The following is a 22,489-nucleotide window of genomic DNA, read 5'->3' as shown; positions in this document are numbered from 1 at the left end:
ATATTTCATTTCAAAGCAAGAAATCATTTGGTTATATCAAACTACAGCATTATACTTTTTGGGGGAAATTAGCAAACCGTATCTTTTTTCTTTCAGTCAGTAAATAGGAAGAGGAAAGTCAGGACAGTGCTAACTATATCAACCATTGTTTTAAATTCATGTTGGCTTCATAAGTTATCAGCTCTGTTTAGCTTTGGTAAGTAAAACAAAGGCATGGCAAAGGCTTTCAGTATTTGTTGGCTGACTGATGTCACATTTAGTTTTTTGACATAGCTGCAAAATAGTTTTTAGTGCTATTTTTCTTCCTCAGATTATCTTGGATTTAATCATCTTGTGGGATGCCTTGAGGGCAACACTTACTTTCTGTGCTATTTTTTAAAAATTTCTATTCTCAGTGCTTAGCACAGTGTCTCACAGAGGACAGGGGATTAATAAATGCTTATTAAACTCATTATCTTTTCCCTAAAATCTTCCCCTTTGACTGACTTTGCTTTTACTGTCAAGGGCACCCTTATCCTCCCAGTCACTCAGGCTTTCCAGCTGTCATCCTCGATTCCTTACTCTTTCTTAACTTCCCACATCCAGTCTGTTGCCAAATCCTGTCAACTCTACCGTGCCAGTATCTCTTGAATATTCCTCTCTTCTGACATTACCATCACCAGGGTGAAGGCCCTCATCACCACATCCCTGAATTACTGTATTAGCCTTCTAGTTGTTGTTCTTGCCTCAATTCCCTCTCCACTCAGCTACCAAAGTTATTTTCTAAAGGTGAAGTTCTGGACTATATCATCTCACTATTCAATAATTCTCAGTTAACATTAAGATCAAATATAAATTTTGTTTGACTTTTAAATGCTTTCAGAACCTAGCATCTTCCCCCATCTTTCTAATTTTTTTATGCTTAGCACAATGTGTGGCCTGTAGGAAATAGTCACTTCAATAAAAACTTGTTAGCTAATTATACAGCCTTATTCTTCTCTGCATTCTATGAAATCTAGTGACACACTGGCCTCCTTACTCTTCCTCTTGCAAAACACCCATCTCCTGATGCAGCACATTTTCACTGGCCTATCTACTGCTTGGAATTCTCTCCCTTGGCTACATTGCTTTATTGTTTCCCTGGCTTTTTTGAAGTTTCTACTAAAATCCCACCTCTTCAAGAAGTCTTTCTCTCTCCTTCTTAAGACTCATACTTTCCTTCAGAGATTATCTTCAATTTATTATATCATGTCATATCATATATCAATCTATTCATCTTGTTTGTACGGAGTTCACATGTTGTCTCCCCCTCTGGATTGTAAATTTCTTGGGGTCAGGGATTGGTTGTATGGTTTTTTTTTTTCCCTTTGTATCCACAGGGCTTAATTATAGGGTCTGGTGCTTAATAAATGCCGCTTGTTAGTTTGTCAAACCCATGTTAATACTATGTAAACACCAGTGATGTATTTCTTGTTGAAAAATAGAATTAAGGAGAACTTCCTAATGAATGTTTTAAATAAAATCTATCCCTAGGAATTATACCCAGTTAGGCCAATAATGTAACTATTAAATGTGCTGCAATTTTTGTATAAATCACAGTGACACATGCTGTCTATATATGCTAACATGTAGTATTTTGCAAGGTTTAAGACCAAATTATATATTAGTGCCATTCCATTTTATTCTTACATTCCATTAAGACAGGTAGTTGTGAATGATGGAATAATACTAATACTAATACTAATATTGGCTACTGAGGACCTAGTACCTTCCTTTCCTGGAAATATGGAAGCTGTGCACAATATTTTCAACATTCTTCTTGGTAAAGAAAGCAATTGATTATATTCTGTATTTTTAAACTTTCATTCATAATATAACTTCATTAGTAATCTCTAGCTAACATTATCAACAATACAGTGATCTAAGACAATTCTGAGGGACTCTATGACAAAGAATGATTATCCACCTCCAGAGAAAGAACTGTTGGAATCAGAATGCAGATGAAAGCCTACGATTTTTCACTTGTTTATTTGGGTTTAGGTTTGGGTTTTGCTTTTATAAAATTATTTACTTGCAAAAATGAATAATATGGAAATGTTTTCCATGTTAATACTTGTATAACCCAGATTGAATTGCTTGCCAGTACTGGGACGGAAAAAAGGAAAGGGAGGAAGGGAGAAAAGTTTGATTGTATAACTTAGGAAAACTTGTATGGAAATTTATTACATGTAATTGGAAAATAAATAAATAAATAAACAAACAAACAAACAAATAAATAAATAAATGAATGAATGAATAAATAAATAAATAAATGAAAAAGTAATTCTTAGCCAAAAGTCAAAATGTTTGCCTTTTAATTTTCTTTTTTATTATTTAGACAGGGTAAACTTTTAAAGGTCATCAGCATTCTGTCTTCAGAGTTCAAAGCATTTTTTCTCTCAAGATAACTTTGAATTAGGAATGTCATAGTATGATTTATGATAAAAATGTTCCCTTTGGAGAGAAATTTTCTTTAAGGAATTGTCTATAGAATCATTAGAACAAGGAATATACGTAGTGATTAGTACTGTTCAACTATTTGTGTTATTTTAGCTTATTTACCTAATTTTGTTGCTTTTATTGGCCCTGCTAGCATTTCAAAAGGGTAGTTGTTGAATTTAGGTTAGTAGTAACTCATGTATTAACTCTTTTGTTCTCAAGTTTAATGCTATAGTTTCAAAAACTCCAACAAAACAAAATCCTCTTTTCATGGGATGATTTAAATGACTAATGAGGATAACTAAGTAAACAACTGTTAGGTGGAGAAGGACTATATCAGTTATAAATTTGGACTCTCGACTTTATGGAGATATTTAAAGAAAATAGGTCCTTTTCTTGAGGCAAAGTAGTAAATTTCAGAGTTTATAAGAGAGCTATACCCATCTTCCTTCCTTACTTCAGGTTTAATAGTTTTATTATGAATTTAATGAACTTCAAAAAAAGATATTCCCATGTATAGAACAGAAAAAGAGGATTCTGTATAAACTGTCTATTATATATAGCTTGCTTTTTTTAAAGTACATAATTAATTCGCTTTGTTACTTTCAAAGCTATTCTGTTCAGTCTATTTCCTTTTGAACTTCTGTTTGTTCTCTCCTGAGCATTTGAAACACATTTCAATGACCTTTGTTTATCTCTTTTGTCCTTCCCTGTCCTTTTGAAAATTGTTTATTTTTTAAAAATCTTATTTTTCCTAATATTACATGTAATTACAATTTTCAACCTACCCTATCCTTTCTTAAAGTTTTTCTCTTAGAAATACTTTATTTTTGTTAAGAGCGAAGACTTTGATAAATTTCATCTTCCTTTTTGTAGAGAATATATGCCCACTTAAAAAAAAAATTACCGCCAGAACTGGAAGGGGGTTGCTATTCACAGTACAAAGGATGGAATCCTGTTGGTGGGGGGAAAGCCTTCTCAATTCTGTAACTTTCTCTTTTGTGGGTGCCATTCTGGAGATATTGCTAGAGTAAATTGGGCTTGGTTTTCACAGGCTATTTTGCTGTGAATTCAGCCATGTGGAGAGAGTGGTGCATATGAAAACACTTTAAAACTTTAGTATTTTGCATATATTTCTAAAATGTAATAATTATAGCACAGAAACATTTTGTGCTTATTAACCTTTGATTATTTTAATTTCCTCTGTTGTAGGATTAATGGCAAAATAGTTAACCACCATGGCAGCTATGGTTCCACCAGTGAAGCTCAAATGGCTTGAACATTTAAACAGCTCTTGGATTACAGAAGATAGTGAATCTATTGCTACAAGAGAAGGAGTTTCTGTCCTATATTCTAAACTCATCAGTAATAAGGAAGTTGTGCTTTTGCCTCAGCAGGTTTTGTGCCTCAAAGGACCTCAGTTGCCTGATTTTGAACGTGAATCTCTTTCAAGTGATGAACAGGATCACTATTTGGATGCCCTTCTTACCAGTCAGCTGGCTTTGGCCAAGATGGTATGTTCAGATTCCCCATTTGCTGGAGCACTTCGTAAACGACTTCTTGTACTGCAACGTGTCTTTTATGCACTTTCTAATAAATATCATGATAAAGGCAAAGTGAAACAGCAGCAACATTCACCAGAGAGCAATTCTGGTTCTACAGACATCCATTCTGTTAGTGAACGGCCCCGATCAAGCACAGATGCCCTCATAGAGATGGGTGTCCGAACTGGACTGAGTTTATTATTTGCACTACTAAGGCAGAGTTGGATGATGCCTGTTTCAGGACCTGGTCTCAGTCTTTGTAATGATGTCATTCATACTGCAATAGAAGTTGTGAGCTCTTTGCCACCATTATCTCTCGCAAATGAAAGTAAGATTCCACCTATGGGTTTGGACTGCTTATCACAAGTGACTACATTTCTTAAGGGAGTAACTATTCCAAATTCTGGGGCAGATACTTTGGGTCGTAGATTAGCTTCTGAGTTGTTGCTTGGTTTAGCAGCTCAGCGTGGTTCTTTAAGGTATCTTCTTGAGTGGATAGAGATGGCTTTAGGTGCATCAGCAGTTGTACACACCATGGAGAAAAACAAACTACTGCCAAGCCAGGAAGGAATGATCAGCTTTGATTGCTTTATGAACATACTAATGCAGATGAGGCGCTCTTTGGTACGTATTAAAATTTTATTTTATTTTAAAATATGAAAGCTGAATGTTGAACATTTTTTAATTTTTAGAATTAAGGTAATCTGCATAACATGCATAGAAAGAAAATGGGAATATAGAAAGTCTATTTGAGAAGCTAGGACACCTGAAATTCTATTTGTGGTTTTAACTCTAACTTAACCCACAGGATCTTGGTCAACTTTCCCATCCTTAGTTTTATCATTTATAAACTGTATAGGTTTTCCCAGATCATTTTAAAGGTTCTCCAATAGCCTGAAAATTCTGTGTTTTCATGACATGTAAATTCTTGATTCTCAAGAGATAAATTTTGAATATCATAAAATTCTAAGCCATAATATGATCAGTTCAATAAAAATGTGAGCATTAGGTAGACACAAAGTAAGGCTCAGTCTCTGTCCTCAAAGATCTAACAATCATATTGGGGAAACAAGTTATGCATAAAAATCAATATAATACATAAATTCTATGCTATGAGATACCAAGGAAATGATATGTACTCCTTTAAGAAAGGCACTTTATCTTATCTAAAACTTGTATTTCCCCTTTTCCTAGCACAGTGATCTGTACACACATGCTTAATAAATGTCTTTCATTTTGTTTTTAGAATAATAATTGCATGTGAGATACTACTTACCTTTCAGGGTCATTGTGGGGAAAGTACTTTGTTAACCTTAGATGTGAGTTAAGAAGAAAAAATAGTACACTGTGTTTAGAAAACAAGACAGGATGAAAGAAGACGTCATGTATAAGCTGGCATTTAAGTCAGGCCTTTATTAAAGGATGCATAAAATTTAATTAATAGGTGAGGAAGAAGATGATTGAGATAGAAGAAACTGTTAAAATCAGACACATGTTAGAGAGGCTAGAAAGGACTTAAAGTGTTGGGAACAATAGGAAGAAAGGCTATAGAGGTAACTTGCTTTTTAGCCATTTGTGTGCATTTTATTATAAGGATCTTTTAGATATAACACTAATTTGAGTATTTTATTATGTTGTGATAATTTTATATAAATTAAATGCCTGTGCACATGAAGCTATTATAAAATTGTTCTGTATCAGTTAAAAATGTATAAATAAAATATGGCTTTTTAAAAAGTTAATACTAAGACTATTCTAAAATATCGCCAATCCTTTTTATAGAGTAGAAAAGGAATATGGAAATGATCATGGGAAAAGGCATCAGGTTGTGGACTTGAATAAGTTGAGTAGTCAGGAGCCATTGAAAGGATTTGGTCATTGATATAATTAGAAATGTACTTTTGGAAGATTAATCTGGCAATTATATGTAGTATAAATTGGAGAGAGAAGAGATGAGAAATGGAAAACAAAAGGTTATTATAGTAGATCTGGTAAAAGTTTATGTATTTTGAAAAATGTATATTTCTAACTATGTGATGACTATATGTATTCTGTAGCCAGTTGGAAATATTTGTTGCTTGTTAGAAAAGTTAGGATTGAAAATATGTTTGGGAGAGACATGTAGAAGTGGTTTTTGAAGCCAAGGAAGTGGATAACATTACTAGGGGAAAGTATATAGAAAGCTGAATGGACTATGTTCTCCCCATAGACCATCATCCTATAACATACTCTTTTCCTTTTTAGCCAGACTACTTGAAAAAGCTGTCACTTCTTTCCTCATTCCTCAGGCCTTTGCAATTTGACTTCTTACATGTTCCCTTAACCACAGATCTCTTCACTGCCAAATAAGTTGAACTTTTTTCCTCAGACTTTCCTTTTTAGGTTTTGTGATGTTACAAGGGAATCACTTTAAAAGACTGATATATATTAATTTAAGGTCGCCAAGGAATCAGCAATGTAATTCCTAAATGAAACTTAAGTCAGCCGTCAATCTTTTATGGAGTTTAATTACAATAGGAGGAAGTAATTAGAGATAGAGAGAGAGAAAAGGGAGAGAAGGAAATAGGGCTTAAATACCCCTTCTGTTTAGGCTGGGCCAAAAGGCCCAAGCCCTTAGATAGCTGGGGCAAAGAAAAGAGATCAGTCCCTATTACTCACGTGACCAAAATGGAGAAACAGTCTCAGAGGCCCCCACCTTCAGCTTCCTTCAGAGCAAGCTTCTCAGAGCCCACACGAACCACACCGACCAACTACTCAACCACCCTTGGAGTCTTCAGACCCCCTATCTTTAAGGAAACCATCCAAGTTCCTTCCCTCAGTTCTCCCATCTACCAATCACTGTTCATCAATTTCCCTGTGCCAATGGAGACTCTAGCTTAACCCAGGACCGCCCAGAGGTTTCTGGCTTTTGCACATGTCTGTTGAAGGTCATATTTTCAAATGATTAAATCTTTACTCCTTTGCTACAGCCCTTTCTAAATCCTGTTAACCTGAGTAGGGTAGAGATTGGAATAATTAAATTTTGATCTAGGCTGCAGCCCTTACTCAATCCTGTTAGGACTGAATAGGGTGGAGATTTATTCCAAGTATCTCCATTGTATCAATTCTAAAATCAATCAAGACTCAAAGAAATTCCTGTTCTATGCTTAAGCATAGGTCAAAGTCCTTTCCATTGTTCAGCAAAGGGTTTCTGTCCTAAAGTAATCTTAAGAAGGGAAGAGAAGGAACCTCCCATGCCAATGGGGTTCCCATTCCAATAGACTATCAGTAAGAAATTTTCCAAGTATGAAATATCCCAATGGTGAAATTTCCAACATTTATAAGTCTAAGGAAATTTGAGGTTTACAGTGACCTTAGTTACTTTTGACCACATCCTCTCCTGGATTTTTATGTGGCTATTCTTTCTTGGTTCTATTCTTTTGTTGGATAGTCATCTATATCCTGATTCTTTATTGCAGGTGGACTCTCAGGCTCTGTCTTAAGACCTCTGTATTCTCTCTTTTGACAAATTCATTAGTTCTAGTCTCTCCTGTGCTTTAGTCTTGAATTGCCAACTGATTGTTGGATAGTTTGACCCTCTGTAGGTATCTTAATCTCATTAGATCTCTAATACAATTCATTATTTTCACTCACTAAACTTATCCCTCTTTCAAACTTCCTTAATTCTATTGAGAGTATCACCATCTTACCAGTCACCCACATTTTTGTAGTCTCACAATTCCTCATTTTCTCTTAATTTACATTTCAATCTGTAGGGGTTAAAAAGGAGGTTGGACTAAATATATGAGAAATGTGGTCGCCGAAATTTATGAAGGAGAAAGAGTGAAAGTAGAGAAATGAGAAAGAGGATTGAGTAAGAAATCTAACTTAACAAGATAGACTTTTTGCTCCGACCCTGTCCCTGTCCTTACTCTGGCAGGGCTCCAAAAGCCCCAGCCAGAGGGCTAGGGGTAAATTAAACAAGGGTTCAGGCCACATGGCCCTCCAAGAATGGGAGGAGGGAGTGGGAGGCTCTCCAGATGCTAGTCCCTCCAGGAGCCAGGAAAGGAAAAGCCTTTTCAGTCACCTATGTGGTAGTCTTTTTTTTTTAAATTATTTCCCTTGATATTCTTGATCTTTTGTTCTTCCAAATGAACTTTGTTATATTTTTTCCTAATTCAGTAAAAAAATTTCTTGGTAGTTTGATGGGTATGGCACTAAATAAGTAAATAAATTTCGGTAGGATTATCATTTTTATTATGTTAGCTCGTCCTACCCATGAGCAATTAATGTTTTTCCAATTATTTAGATCTAGTTTTAATTGTGTGGACAGTGTTTTGTAGTTGTGTTCATATAGTTCCTGTTTGTCTCGGCAGATAGATTCCCAAGTATTTTATATTGTCTAGGGTGATTTTAAATTGATTTTCTCTTTCTAAACTCTTACTGCTGAGATGTCTTGGAAAGATTTAGAAATGCTGATGATTTATGACACATGTGGAAGATCTAAGAGCTGTCTCACCAATGTCAGAGTCCCAGGTCCATCAAGCAGATCCTCCACCAGCCTCCAGATCTTCACAAGAAACTCCTCGCTCTCCAGAAAACTCAAAAGAACTGTCTCTCACAGGAAACTGCAACTGCTTTTGAAGACCCTTCTTTGCATCACTTCCTATGCCTTTCTTTCACTTTATGCAAACCAATTATAGTCTATAAATTTTCTTAGGACTGTCAAGGGGGCAGTCAGTCATTTCTGGTTTGTTACCCACTTTAGTACACGTGGGTTATAGACCTCCCCCCACTCAAGTGTAAAGTGGGGTGTATATGCTTCTGATGATTAAATCTAAAAGTAGGCAAGGGAGAGTTAATCCCATCTCCACAAACCAGATCCCACTTGGTTCTAGCTCAACAATATCTCCTACATACTCATATAGCCACTATCCTAGTTTAGGCCTTCATTACCTTTTGCTTGGACTATAGTGGTAGTCTAGTCTAGTTGGTCTTCCTTTCTCAAACTGTTATGGCCTACCAATTCTTTAGTATTAAGCTATTTAGTTTCCAATTAATTTTTAACCCTTTCTTCACAGGGCAATAAAGGGTGTGTTTATTGTTAATGCTTTTCAATATTAGTTTATGTGATTTTAATGCCTCAATAATAATAATATAATAGTGATTATTATATATAATATAATAGTGAATAATAAAATAATAGTGAGTTTTTGTAAAGGTGCTATACGTAACTGAGAAATCTGTAAATTTTTTCTCTTTCCAGTCATTATTCATCAGAGATAATCTATCATATATAACTTAAAGTTGTATTCAAGCCTGTAATTTCTTTCCTTTTTTTTTTAAACTCTTACCTTCCATCTTAGAATCAATACTATGTACTGATTCTAAGGCAGAAGAGCAGTTAAGACTAGGCAGTGGGGATTAAATGACTTGCCCAGGATCACACTGCTAGGAAGTATCTAAGGCTAGATTTGATCCCAGGACCTCTCAGCTCCAGGCCTGACTTTCTGTCCAATGAGTCACTTAGTTGTCCCCCACTTAACTCTTTATCATGCCTACTTTTCCTGGTGCCTTGTCTGAGGTGATGATTGTTGTTCCTACCTTTATGAGCTTAACCAAAGCTTCATAGATTTTGTGTAGCCCCCTATTTTAAATCTCTAAATATCAGTTATATTTTTTGTAAACTACACATAATTGGATTCTGCTTTATAATCCATTCTATGTTCTCCTCCCCTATCTTGTAGGTGAGTTTATCCTAGTCAGGTTCACAGTTATGAGTGTTCATTTTCTTCTCATGCACTCTTTTTATGTAAAACAATAAGGCCTCTCCTCTTTTCCCCTTATTCCCATGTATATTTTTCCTTCCCTACCGTTTCCTCCTTCTCTAAGACAATCAAAACCACCCAAGGCCCTTTGCTTGTCTTGTTTCACTTTCTTTCCATCCCTTGAAGACATCAATATTTTGTGAAAAACATTTGTTTCTTCTTTCTTTTAGAATATAAACAATTCATCATTGTATGGTCTCTTCCAGTTGCACATCCAAAGGCAATAGGAAACATTTCTTCATGGGACATTTACTCATCTGGTATTGTAGTAGTCAAAATAAAACATTTGCATATCTGCCTAATTATTTAACACAAGTAAAACATAAATGAAATGGATAAATATTTACAAAAATGTATAATATCCAGAGAATAGAACAAGAGCTAACTAATTCAAATATTTTATCTTGGGGAAAGAAATTGAACAAAGATACAAAGGAACTTCTAAAGAGAAGAAAAAATCCTAAGACCATATGGATTTATAAATTAATTTTTAAAGAACAGTTTCATATTCATAAGACAATTTAGTCCAGTATATTTTTTAAACCCTTACTTTCTATCTTAGGATCAATTCTGTGTATTGGTTCCAAGGCAGAAGAGTGGGAAGGGCTAGGCAATGGGGATTAAGTGACTTCTCCAGGGTCAACACAGCTGGGGTGTGTCTGAGGTCATATTCAAACCCAGGACCTCCCATCTCTAGGCTGACTCTCAATCCACTGAACTACCTAGCTGCCCCAATTTAGTCCAGGATTGCATACATTTGCAAAAATAGGCAAAGGATTCAACCAAACTTGCTTTATGAGACAAATATGGTTGAGTCCTAAAACTTAATCTCTCAGGGAGAGAAATAGCAGAGAAAGAAAGCTCTAAACTAGTGTTCCTAATGAACATAAGTATAAAATAATAGAAATATTGTTGATTTATTCTAAGAATGTAGGGCCTATTCAATATTATAAAAATTATAAATGCAATTGGCCATAGTGGTAAAAATTAAAGGCCACATGATTATATTAATAAATTCCAGAAGTGAGAATTTATATTAAAAAAAAATGAAAAACAAACAAATGTATCCTTCCTTAATAAGATAAATAGTATTTATTTACAAATAAGTGCTGTTTTTCAGTGCTGGAGAAATGTTTTAAAGGACTTTTCAGTTAGATCAGAGTATTTTGTACACACTAATATTTGATGTTCCAGAAATGCTGACTCTGGCAGTGAGGAAAAAAGGTGTGAGATTGAGGATAGGTACCTAAAGAAGGAAACAAAATGATCATTTTTTACATTTGTAATGGTTTGCTTAAAGAACCCCAAAAATTAACTATTTCTATTTTTAATAGAAAAAGTAACAACTAGCAGAATAGCAAGATATAATATAAACCCACAAACTCGCCATTATTTCTATATATTAAATATTAACAATCAAACTAATCAGGATAAAGTTTTTTAAAAAGAAGTTTTATAGAATGCACACACACACACACACACACACATATCTGGGAGTCCAGCTACCAAGAGACATGAAAAAGTTATATGACTGAAACTATAGAATATTGTTCATAGAAATAAAGACCTAAACCACAGGGATGTAAATTGTTCATGTTTGAGTTGCATCGATGTAATATATCTGATATTACTACCTAAATTCACATGTTCAGTACTAAACCAATAAAACTATCAAAGAATTACTTTATAAAATTAGAAAAAAATACTTTATTTGGAGGAAAATATGAAAACAAAGTGAGAAGAAAGGAAACTTAGCAGTAGCAGATCTCAGACTGTGCTACAACACAGTAATAAAAATATTTAGTAAAGTCAGCCTATCTCAATTTCTCTTAATTCTGTTAACCATTCTCTCTTGATAATTTCCTATTTGACCTGTATAATATCATTGTTTACATACTGTCTCCCCAACTAAATTGTTTGCTCTTTAAAAGCAAGGACTATCTTTTGCCATTCTTTGTATTCTTAGCCCATACACAATGCTGACACGTAGTGAACACTTAATATTTTTCTTCCCTAAGAAAATATAAAAGTTGAGCAGTAGAACATATTAAGTATGTAAGATACAATTAAACATATTAGCATGTTTGATGAACATAAGGACTCCTTTAACTGAAATAAAGACCCACTATTCAACTCCTAAGAAAGCTGTAAAGTTGTTTGGCAGAAATCAGATTTAGAACAACATTTCATGCCATATACTGCAAATAGGCTATATTAAGTGTACCTAGATTAAAAAAAAAAGGCATCTCATGAATGTAGAGGAGCAGGAAAGGAGGTATTTGTCATAGCTTTGGAGAAAGGGAAGAGTTCACAATCAAATAAGGGACAGTATAATAAGAGATATGATGGACAATTTTGGTTCTACTGAACTGAAGGATTTTTTTTTTTGCACATTTAGGCAATTTAGAGAATATTAAAAGGGCAACAATTAACTGTGAAAAATCTTTATAGCAAATTTTAAAAATAGAGTTTGACATCCTAAACATATAGAGGATGAGTTGAAATATATAAGAATAATATACTCCCCAATAGATAAATGGTCAAATAATAAGAATAAACAATTGTTAATAAGCAATTTTTAACAAGTATTTGGGGAAAAATACTCAAAACAACTAATTATAAGGAATGCAAATCAATACAATTCTGAACATTCATTTCACATCCATTGGATTGGCAAAGTTGACAAGGAAAATGAGAATTGAGAGGGGCTATGAGAAATCTTGCAGTGTTGCATGTTATTGTACTCTTATTAGAAATATGAAGTGATCGATAGCCATCCTGCAAAGCATTTTGGAATTATATCCCCCAAGTCACTAAATTCTACATACTCTTTGAACGAGTCCTACCACTACCTATGTGGCTCATACCTTCAAAAATATTTTTTAAAAGTGGAGAATGAGCCATACATACAAAAAATATTTATATCTGCACCTTTTGTTATAGCAAAGAACTAGAAACAGAGCATTGCCCATAAATTGGAGATTAGCCAAATAAATAATTATGACATGCGAAATAAACAGACTCAGAGAAATTTGGAATGACTTGTTTGAACTGATGCAGAATTAATTGAGCAGAACCAAGAGAGCAATTTATATAATGTCCACAACATTGTAAGGGAAAACAATTGTGTAAGACTTAAGAAACACCATCAATGCACTCACTAATAAATCATAACTCTACAAGGCTAATAGTCAACCATTCTTCCCATCTTATTAGCACAAAGGTAATGGGTTAAAGGTGCAAAATGAGACATAATTTTTTCATATACAACCCATATGTTCATTTGTTTTGAGTGACTGTCCCATGTTGGCTGTCCCATGTTGGCAAAGATGGGGCATATGTGCCTTGGTGTGCTGGAAGGGGCAGTTCCATTCCCCTCTCCATTGTGCCAGAGGGCATTTTTTTCATGCTCCATCCCTCCACCCAACTGCCCAATGTGACCACTTTCTCCCTCTACTCCCTGGAGTAATGTGGGGGCAGGGGGGACTCATAGATGGCTTAAAGGTGCAGTTTGGGCATGCAATCTCTAAAAGGTTTGTCAACACTGGATTATACTTATTTGTTACAGGGGAATTTTTAAAAGAGAATTGGAACAGCAATAGGGCCATAGTGCTTGTTGTGGAGTCATTTCAGTCACATCTAACTCTTTGTGACTCTATTTGGGGTTTTCTTGGCAGAGATACTGGAATGGTCTGCCATTTCCTTCTCCAACTCATTTTACAGATGAGGAAACAGAGATACACAACTAGTAAGTGTCTGGAGACTGGATGTGAATTCAGGCAGATCCTGATTATTCAGGCAGATCCAGATTTGAAATTCAGTGCTCTATCTATTATTATGCCACCAAGAAAAGAAAGAAAAGATTCGGTGAGTCATTAAAAATAGAAGAAAATAGAAGGAAGTTCAGATGGGGAATCATAATTAGGGCAGGGTTGGAACTACCATGTGAAATGTGAATTTTTTTTAAAATGTACATTTTTGGAAAAACTTAAGTGAAAATGTATATAATGATTAGAGAACAACTGTGAAAAGCTTTAGAACTGTTAATAAACCAGTTTCAGAAGGAGGAAGAAGAAACTTTTAGACATGGCTAATGTGGACATGTTTTACTTGATTATGTAGCTATATTTTAAGTGGTTTTTGTTTATTTTGTTTGACAAATGGAGGTAATTGGGAGGGACGGATTAACTTAAAAAATACTTGTGACTTGAAAAACTACAAAAAAGTGAATAGCTATGACAGATACATTAATATGAGAAATAGAGAATTTGTAGGCTAAAAGGACATTTTGCTTAACTAATAGCTTTTTAAATAGTTTAATAAATCTGTCATATCATCCAGAAAAAAAGATATGGTTAACATGGTGCTGTGAACAGTTATCCTATATCAAATGACCAAAAAAAAAGAATAGCGAAATCAAATAATATGCAGTATTTCAGTTTTGTATACCATTACTTTTTTATTTTTGAACTTTGAAATATTTGTTGATGCTTGTTAAATTTACAAGAAACAAAAAACAAAACTTGACCATAGTATTTCAAAGAAGGGCAACAAAAATATTAATAATTATCCACTCACATGCCTATTTATCCAATATTGATCTCAATGCAGTGTGCCCCTTTTCACTGTCCTTTGGATTTCATAGTGAAGACATTATTAATGACAGTTTCAAAAGAGAATCAGTGAATTTTCACACTGTTCTATAGCAGACTACATCTTTATAGTCAAGCAATTTAATTAAACTTATTGAGAATAAAAGTTCTTCTATGGTGCTTATTTGTTGCAAAAAGATTTTGATTCATCAGAGCAAAACAAACTTTAAAAGCATCCTTCCACCAAGCAATCTCCCATGCATATGCCAAAATCTTACTAGATTCCTTGAAAGATAAATAGCATAACTTTGCTCAATGCAATAATTGTCAATCTCAAGAGAAGCATAAAACATATTCACCAAAAGTATTTGTCACTGTTGAAAGATATACAACACAGAGACCTCTAGAACTTTAAAGAATGAAAATTCTAAGACATCTTTAGGACATTGAAGAGGGTCACACTGTATTTGAGTGTGCTGTGATACAGCACCCAAAATGATTTGTGCAGAAGAAATAACCAAGGATGCTGTCAGAGATGTAGAATTGAAAAGAGAAGTGGGTCAGACATAGAGGGAGAAAAGAAGGGGATAGAATAGCAGATAGAAAGCCAGAGTGCAATATTAGTGTCTGTGCAATGTCAAGTTTTAGAGGAACCTTCCCTCCCCACAAGGACAAAGTATAGATCTGTCAAGAGGTCTTCTGTTCAGGAGTTTCTCCGTAAAAAATACGCATAGGAAGAACAGGACAAGCTTTGATTAAAAAAAAAAAAACTAGAGCCAGGTTTGTTGGAAGCTCAAGTACAATTAGAAAAAAAATTTCATAACAAGTTTACACTCTAATTATCTATCATTTTATTTTATTTCTATTGTTGAAGATTTGCTTATTATGGTCATTAAGTTTAGAATGAAATAAATAAATGTGTTGGAATTGAATTGATTTGAAAACAGGTAAAGCATTAGGGGATTTTTTTTTAAGTGGCATAGGTTTGGAAAGCCTAAATAGCATGCAGAGACTATTAAAAGAGGTTTGAGCCATGAAGGAAAGGAGAGAAGAGGCACTTTTGGGGAGGAGAGGTAGCTGAGTGTAAGGGAAGTCTTTTTTCCTCCTTTTTTTAAGGATGTGGAATATATGAGTCTGACTGCAAAAATGGAATTGAAGAAGCTAACTGAGAGGGAGATATTTAAGGTATGAGAGAGTGAACAAAATAAGGAAGTAAGGTCCTGGAGGAGGGTATAAAGAGATTGTGAGTACAGGTGAAGAAAAATCTAAGCTCTGCAGAAGTGGAGAGTAGCAAAAAGGGTTGCATGTTGAGACTCTTCCCCTTTGAACCATTCTGCTGATTGATGAGGTTTCTCATGAAAGCCTCTGTTTGGGGAAGTAACTTCTATCAACCCCCTGACTCTTCTAGAGACTGCTTTTCCATTCTGTTCATTTGTCATTACCATCTTCCTTTTCTCTCAATCCCTCATCCCTGATCCTTCAGCTTCTTTTTATGTATTATCTTTCTTCCCCTATTAGAATGTAAACTCCTTGAGGGAAAGATTCTTTTTGCTCATATTGTTCCAGTGTTTATTAGCACAGTATCTGCTGCATAGTAAGCACTTAATATCATGCTTTTTATTTTTTATTTTTTTAAACCCTTACCTTCCGTCTTGGAGTCAATATTGACTCCAAGGCAGAAGAGTGGTAAGGGCTAGGCAATGGGGGTCAAGTCACACAGCTGGGAAGTGTCTGAGGCCATATTTGAACCTAGGACCTTCCGTCTCTACACCTGGCTCTCGATCCACTGAGCTACCCAGCTGCCCCCAATATATGCTTTTTTAAAAGAATTTGAGTCAAGGAGGAGAGGATATACCAGAGTTTATGTAAAAGAGTTTTTAATATTCCCAGGAAAGTAAGAATAAAGTCATCTGCTGAAAATTGAGGAGTGGAAGGTTTAGGGGGAATTGGAAGTTTGGAAGAGATGAAGTAAAAAAAAATGGTAGTGAGGGCCACCTGCCAGCTAAGATCAATAGTTTAAACTTATAATCTTCATATTTTAGATTTAATGGGAGATAAAAGGAAGGAGTGCTGTAGAGGAAAATAATTTGAGGATGATGGGGGATTTGCTAATATTTTCCAAAGAATTCAGTGGAAAAGGGTGACAGATAACTGACTTGGGCATATAAAAGGGCTAGGGAGATAGATTGATTAGCTACAATAAGTGAATGGCATGTATTAATGTATTATAAAATACTATATCTCATCTCTCCATGATGTATTAATAATCTAGCAAGTTACATATCTTATTGCCTTTTAGCTAATTTTTTAGCAATACTTATTAATTATTTGCTTATTTTGACACTAATAAGACATTATATACCAGTTACAGTGTTCAGAGTGTTTTTGTAGTCTCTTTTGGTGTGTTCTACAACCATGTGGTACATTCATTAAGTATTTTTATTCTCATATTACAGTTGAAGAAACTGAGACTTAGAAGAGGGCGAGTGACTAGCTCACGGTCACACAGCTAGTCAGTGGCAGAATGAACACCTGAATCCAGGTTTCCTATATAAGTCATTAGTGAGTGTTTATCACATTTTTTAGAAATTCCGTACTCCTCTAACTCCCAACTGATATATTCACCTTGTCAAGGGATTGCTAAGGGTTTTTTTTTGTTTTGTTTTGTTTTTTAATGCTTATAGAGAATACCTCTTAAGTCCTAACCCTGGGGAGAAAACTGGAATATCTGTCTTTTGTCTTAAGATTGCCTAGGAAGAGAAAAAACATCCTTAATGACTACTCTGAGGTAGCATGGCACAACAGATAAGAGGGCTGACCTGGGAGACAGAAAGACCTGGGTTTAAATCCCACCTTTATCATGTACTGGTTCTATGATCCTGAGCTAAACACCCAACTTCTCAGTGTCCTGGGCAATCTCTAAGACTATAAATTGTAGAGAAGGTGCCAGCTTGAATTGATAGAGGATGTTTGTTTATTTTGGAGTTACTTAATATAAATTAAATCAACATTTGGACTAGATAATCTCTAAAGTTCCTTCTAGCTATAATGTTTATTATTTTGAGAGTCAGACTGAATCTAAGCCAATCATTGAAGAGAAGAAGCTAGGAGACAGAAGAGTCTGTCAGTTCAACATTTATTAAGCAACTACTATGCACTAGGCTTTGTACTAAGTGCTGAGGAGTCAAAGAAAGGCAAAAACAGTTCCTGCTCTCAGGGAACTCACATTCTAATGGGGGAAACAATATGTAAACAATGATGTACAACAATATATGGGATAAAATAATCAATAGAGAGTAGACACTAGAATTTAGGGAAATTGGGAAAGACTTCCTTTAGAAAGTGGATTTTAATTAGGGCTTATAGATAGCCAGGGCAAAGATGAGTGTGAACATTCCAAGCATGAGAAATAACCAATGAAAATATCTAGAGTTCAGAGATAAAGTATCTTGTTTGAAGAACAGCAAGGAAGTCAGTGTAACTGCATCACAAAGTTGGAGTGCAATGAGGTGTATATGGTTTAATAAGTCAAAAAAGGTATGTGTGGAGCCAGATTATAAAGGGCCTGAATGACAAACTGGATTTTATATCTAATCATAAAGGTGATAGGGAGCCATTATAGTTTATTGTGAAGAGGAGTGAGGTGAATAACGTGATCAGACTTATAATTTAGAAAGATAGCTTTGTAGCTGAGTGGAGGATGGACTATTTTGGGGAAAGAAACTTGTGGTAGGGAGATTTACCAAGAAGCTTTTGCAGTAAAAAAGATAGGACATTAAGGAGGTTCTGTACTAGTGTGGTGGGTGGGTAGTATTATAGGAAAGAAAAGAGACTGTATGAGACATGTTATCAAGATAAAATTGATAGGCTTTGGCAACAGATTGGATGTGGAGGATGAAAAAGAGGGAGAAGTTGAGGATGATACCTAGGGTGTGAGCCTGGGTGACTGGGAGGATGGTGATACCCTTAAGAGTAGTGAGGAAGTTAGGAAGAAGGGAGGAGTTTTTTAATTTGTTTGTTTTTTAATTTTATTTAGTCAAGTTAGAACATTATTCCTTGGTTTCAAGAATCATATTCTTTCCCCTAAGGGAGGAGTTTTGAGGAAAAGATAGTGAACTCAGTTTTGGACATTGTTGGGTTTAAGATATATATATAGGACATCCAATTTGAGATGTTAAGACTGGAGAGATGAAAAAAAGGTTAAAGGAAATAGGTTAAGGAAGGATAAGTAGATTTTTGGAATCATTAGTATAGAGATAATTGAATTCTTGGTTGCTGATGAGCAAATGAAATAGTATAGAATTGTGATAGTGAACCTATGACATGTCTGCCAAAGATGGCATGCATAGACATCTCTGGGCATACACAGGCCCTTGGCTTGTGGGCTGGGAACCTGGCCCTGCCCCCAAATGCAGGGGGTGGGGCATTCTAGCTTCTTCCCACCATCACAAAGGCTGAGCACAGCCTGCCCTGAAGGGTGCAGCTGGCCCAGGGCAGGGAGCCTGATCTTGTCCTCCAGACTCAAAGGGAGGTATGGGGACTGAAGCTTCCCCATGGAGCTCGGCCTTGGCCCCCCGGCCCCACCACACAGGGTGAGACATGCAATGGGGAGTGGGCAAGTGCATGCAGTCAGGGGGGCATGGCATAGGGTCCCTAAAAAGTTCTAAAAGGTTTGCCATCACTGGTATAGAAGAAGGCAGCCCAGAAAAGAGCACTGTGGCATATAACCATGGTTAGTAGATGTGGCCTGGATGAAAATCTAGCAAAAGAAACTGAATAGTGGTCAAATGGATAGAAGGAAAATCGGGGAAAAAGTAGTTTCACAAAAACTAAGGGAAGAGAGTATCAAAAAGAAAATGATGGGCAATGTGAGAGGCTATAGAGAGGTCATAGAAGATGATAGGGAAAAGGCCAAGAGTTAAGGGGGAAATAAGAAAAGTAGAGGGAAAAAAAGAGGTAAGGCTCAGTAGTATTATCTACAGTGGCTATCAGAAACTAAATTAATATGGAGACCCTGAGTGGCAGGTACTGGCAAGAAGAGAATCATTATAAAAAAACAAACAGATAAATAATCTAAGTAGGTAAATATCAGGTTTGTAGGCATTGAACACACAAACCTAGGAAACTCCTTCTCTGTAGGTGGCATCTATGTGAAGATAAAGTTTTATGTGAAGATAAAGTTTTAAGAGTATTAGAATGCCACAGTGACAGCCTAGTATTTAAGTATTCAGTTTAGTTCTCTGTGATGGAGATTAGTATACACTTTTTTTAGCCCTTACCTTCCATCTTAGAATCTAAGTATTGGTTCCAAGGCAGAAGAGAAAGGTAAGGACTAAGTGATTTGCCCTGGGTCACACAGCTAGGAAGTGTCTGAGGCCACATTTGAACCCAGGACCTCCTGTTTCCTAGACCTAGCTCTTAATTCACTGAGCCATTGAGTTGCCCCTCTCTTTATGTTTACATAAAAACTCTCTTTATAGTTAGTATAATATCATCTTCACTTCTTCATCCCTTATACCATCATTTCCTCTAGCCATAAGTAAATAACAGAATTAAAGTCAAGTATATGGCATAATTTAGAAACCTTTCCAACCATAATGCATACTAATATGTTTTGTCACTTAATACTCAGTTATTGTGAAAACTGCAAGCCTGAATGATTCCTTGCATCAGATAACATTTGAATATTATTATGTATCAGAATAAGGCATAGATGAGTTGGTCTGTATTAATAGACTTTCCACTCTTAATTTCCTAAGTGAATAAAATAATAGATCTTAACTAAAATAATGCATAAATGTTTCATTTCCAACATATTTGAAGGGACAGTTTATCATATTGGCTTGGTGGAAACTGTAGTTTAGTAAAAAAATGTATACATGGGTTAAAGACCTTTGACTTCTTTGATATCAGAACTCCCTACCCAAGCAGATTGGCAGATTCACCAAGAACTCAGTCTTAGAGCACTGCCTGGAGGCACTGAGAAGTTGAATGGTTTTGTCCATTATAATCATATATACTTACATGCTAGATTTGTATTTGAGCCCAGGTATTCATGATTCCCATGTACTCTTCACAACATTGTTGATTTTCTTGTGCGTAAGTAAACTTCAAAACAGCCATCCTCCTCCCATCCCCAATTTGCAATGCTGGATTGATAGAAAAAAAGTTAGAAATATGTGCATTTTCTTTTGAGTGTTTAAATTACTCATTTTCTATTTGCTTTATATGTTTTATTTTAAAACATTTCTTGGACTACTTCTCTGATACTTTACAACATCTTTGTTGAAGTTCCATGAATTCTATGGCCCAAAAAATTATCTTTCCTTACCTTAACCCACCTTTCTTCAGAATTTTCATGTTTCTGTAGACAGCATTACTATTCTAGTCACTAGGTTTGTAATTTCAGAACCATTCTCAACTCCTCACTCAGCCATACCTACCTACCCAATCAATTGTTAAGACTTATCATTTGTTTCTAGAACCTTTCTTGCATCTAATCCTTCTCTCTACTCATTGAGCTCTACCGTGTTAATTTAGATCCTCACTTTTGCTTAGATTATTGCAGTAGTCTCAAAACCAATCTTCCTATCTCATATCTTTCCTCTCTTGAATCCCTTTTCCACATACCAGCCAAGAATATTTTCCTAAAATACCATGTTACTACTTTAAAAACTCCCTTGGCTCCCTTTTATGTCCAGGGTGAAATAAAATTTTTCCTAGTTAGAATTTAAAACCCTTTCTGACATGGATCCACCCTTTCTTTTCCAGGCTTGTTCCAGGCTACATAACTCCCCTTACCACTCAAAGCAGCCATATTGCTGTATGGGCTGTCTATCCCCAGTATCTCAGATATATTCCCTACTCCCCTCTGTGTCTTGGAATAGCTCATTTTCTTTAGACTCAGCTTATGTATCATCTTGCTTAGGGTGCCTTTCTTTCACCTTTCAACTAGTGACATCCCTCTCAAAAATTATGTTGTATATATTTTGTACTTATTCAGATTGTCTCCCTTGAGAGAATGCATGTGTTCTATGAGGGCAAGGACTACTTTTTTGTCTTTATAGTCCTAGAATATAGCACAGAATTTGGCGGAGACATTTATAAATTCTTCTTAATTGATTGGTTGGCTGTTGCATGTTCCAAAACTTGCTATCTGCTAGCATTCCAGGTCCCAGGTACCTTTTCTATAGGATGAGCTGTTGGAATGGGACTTGATTATTTGAGTATTCTGAAGCTTTCTGAATGATAATATCCCAATTATAGAAAAAAGGATTGGAGAGAATTTAGCTTTCAGAACCCTGAAGGTCAATAGGACATTTTAGAAGTTGAGACAATAATCAAGCATAGTTTTTGAGCATGACTGTGGTAAAAAGTTATTTATTTCATCATCTATATGCTCCATGAAACATCATTTAATATTATTAGGAGAAGTATTTGGAGCAATTTTTTTTTTCAAGAGCAAAAATGTAACACCTCCATGACTTTCAACTGCTTTGAAGCTGAGATAAGAGAGGAAAAATCTGGTTTATTGCTGATATGATTATGGTTATAATCATTAATTTATTCAGCAAATATGACCTTGTTTGTATGGAGTGCTGGGGTAAACACCAGGGCAGTTAGAAAGTTTAGATAAGATATTTTGGGCTTTTATGGAGCTTAGAGTTTATGATACAGATAACTGTAATACAGAGTGTAATGCATTAGAGAGTGAGAACATTGGGCATTAGAGTTGAGGTCATTTAGTAGATTGATTTCTGCCAATCATCTGCATTTACTTAATTTGCAAAATAAAATGTTTTATATAATCTCAAAGAGGGAAAAGTTGTTACTGACCTAGGCAGGGGAAGGGGGAGGGTCACAGATGGTTTGATGGGGGAGGTGTCATTTGAGTTAGGCTTTAAAAACTATGTAGGAATTCAACAAAAAGGTGGGAGGGAGGTGTTCCTGGCATGATATGTATTATAGAAACAAGTATTCTAGGAACTGCTCAGAGTTGTATTAGAGTTGGCCTAGTACCAGTGTTCTGTTATTCTGAAGCTAAGAGCCAGGCAATATTTAGCTGACTTGAAAATCAGCTTTGGGGAAT

At 35.4% G+C, this 22,489-nt stretch overlaps 1 protein-coding gene across 25 annotated transcripts in view; it reads left to right on the top strand.

Annotated features, from left to right (window-relative positions):
• The window catches only part of HERC1 (HECT and RLD domain containing E3 ubiquitin protein ligase family member 1), a 242,772-nt gene that overhangs the window by 54,136 nt on the left and 166,147 nt on the right, over nucleotides 1-22,489 (top strand). For all 25 annotated transcript variants that reach the window (XM_056820227.1, XM_056820224.1, XM_056820228.1 and 22 more), the window contains one exon: nucleotides 3,670-4,625. In XM_056820227.1, the coding sequence (XP_056676205.1) occupies nucleotides 3,696-4,625 (930 nt within the window). In that variant the 5' untranslated portion in view covers nucleotides 3,670-3,695. The remainder of the gene's footprint in view (nucleotides 1-3,669; nucleotides 4,626-22,489) is intronic.

Source organism: Monodelphis domestica, chromosome 1 (genome assembly GCF_027887165.1).
Source record: "Monodelphis domestica isolate mMonDom1 chromosome 1, mMonDom1.pri, whole genome shotgun sequence".
NCBI classification, from domain to species: Eukaryota; Metazoa; Chordata; class Mammalia; order Didelphimorphia; family Didelphidae; genus Monodelphis; species Monodelphis domestica.
Note: the sequence above shows the minus strand (reverse complement) of the source record. Positions and strands in the feature narration are given on the sequence as shown.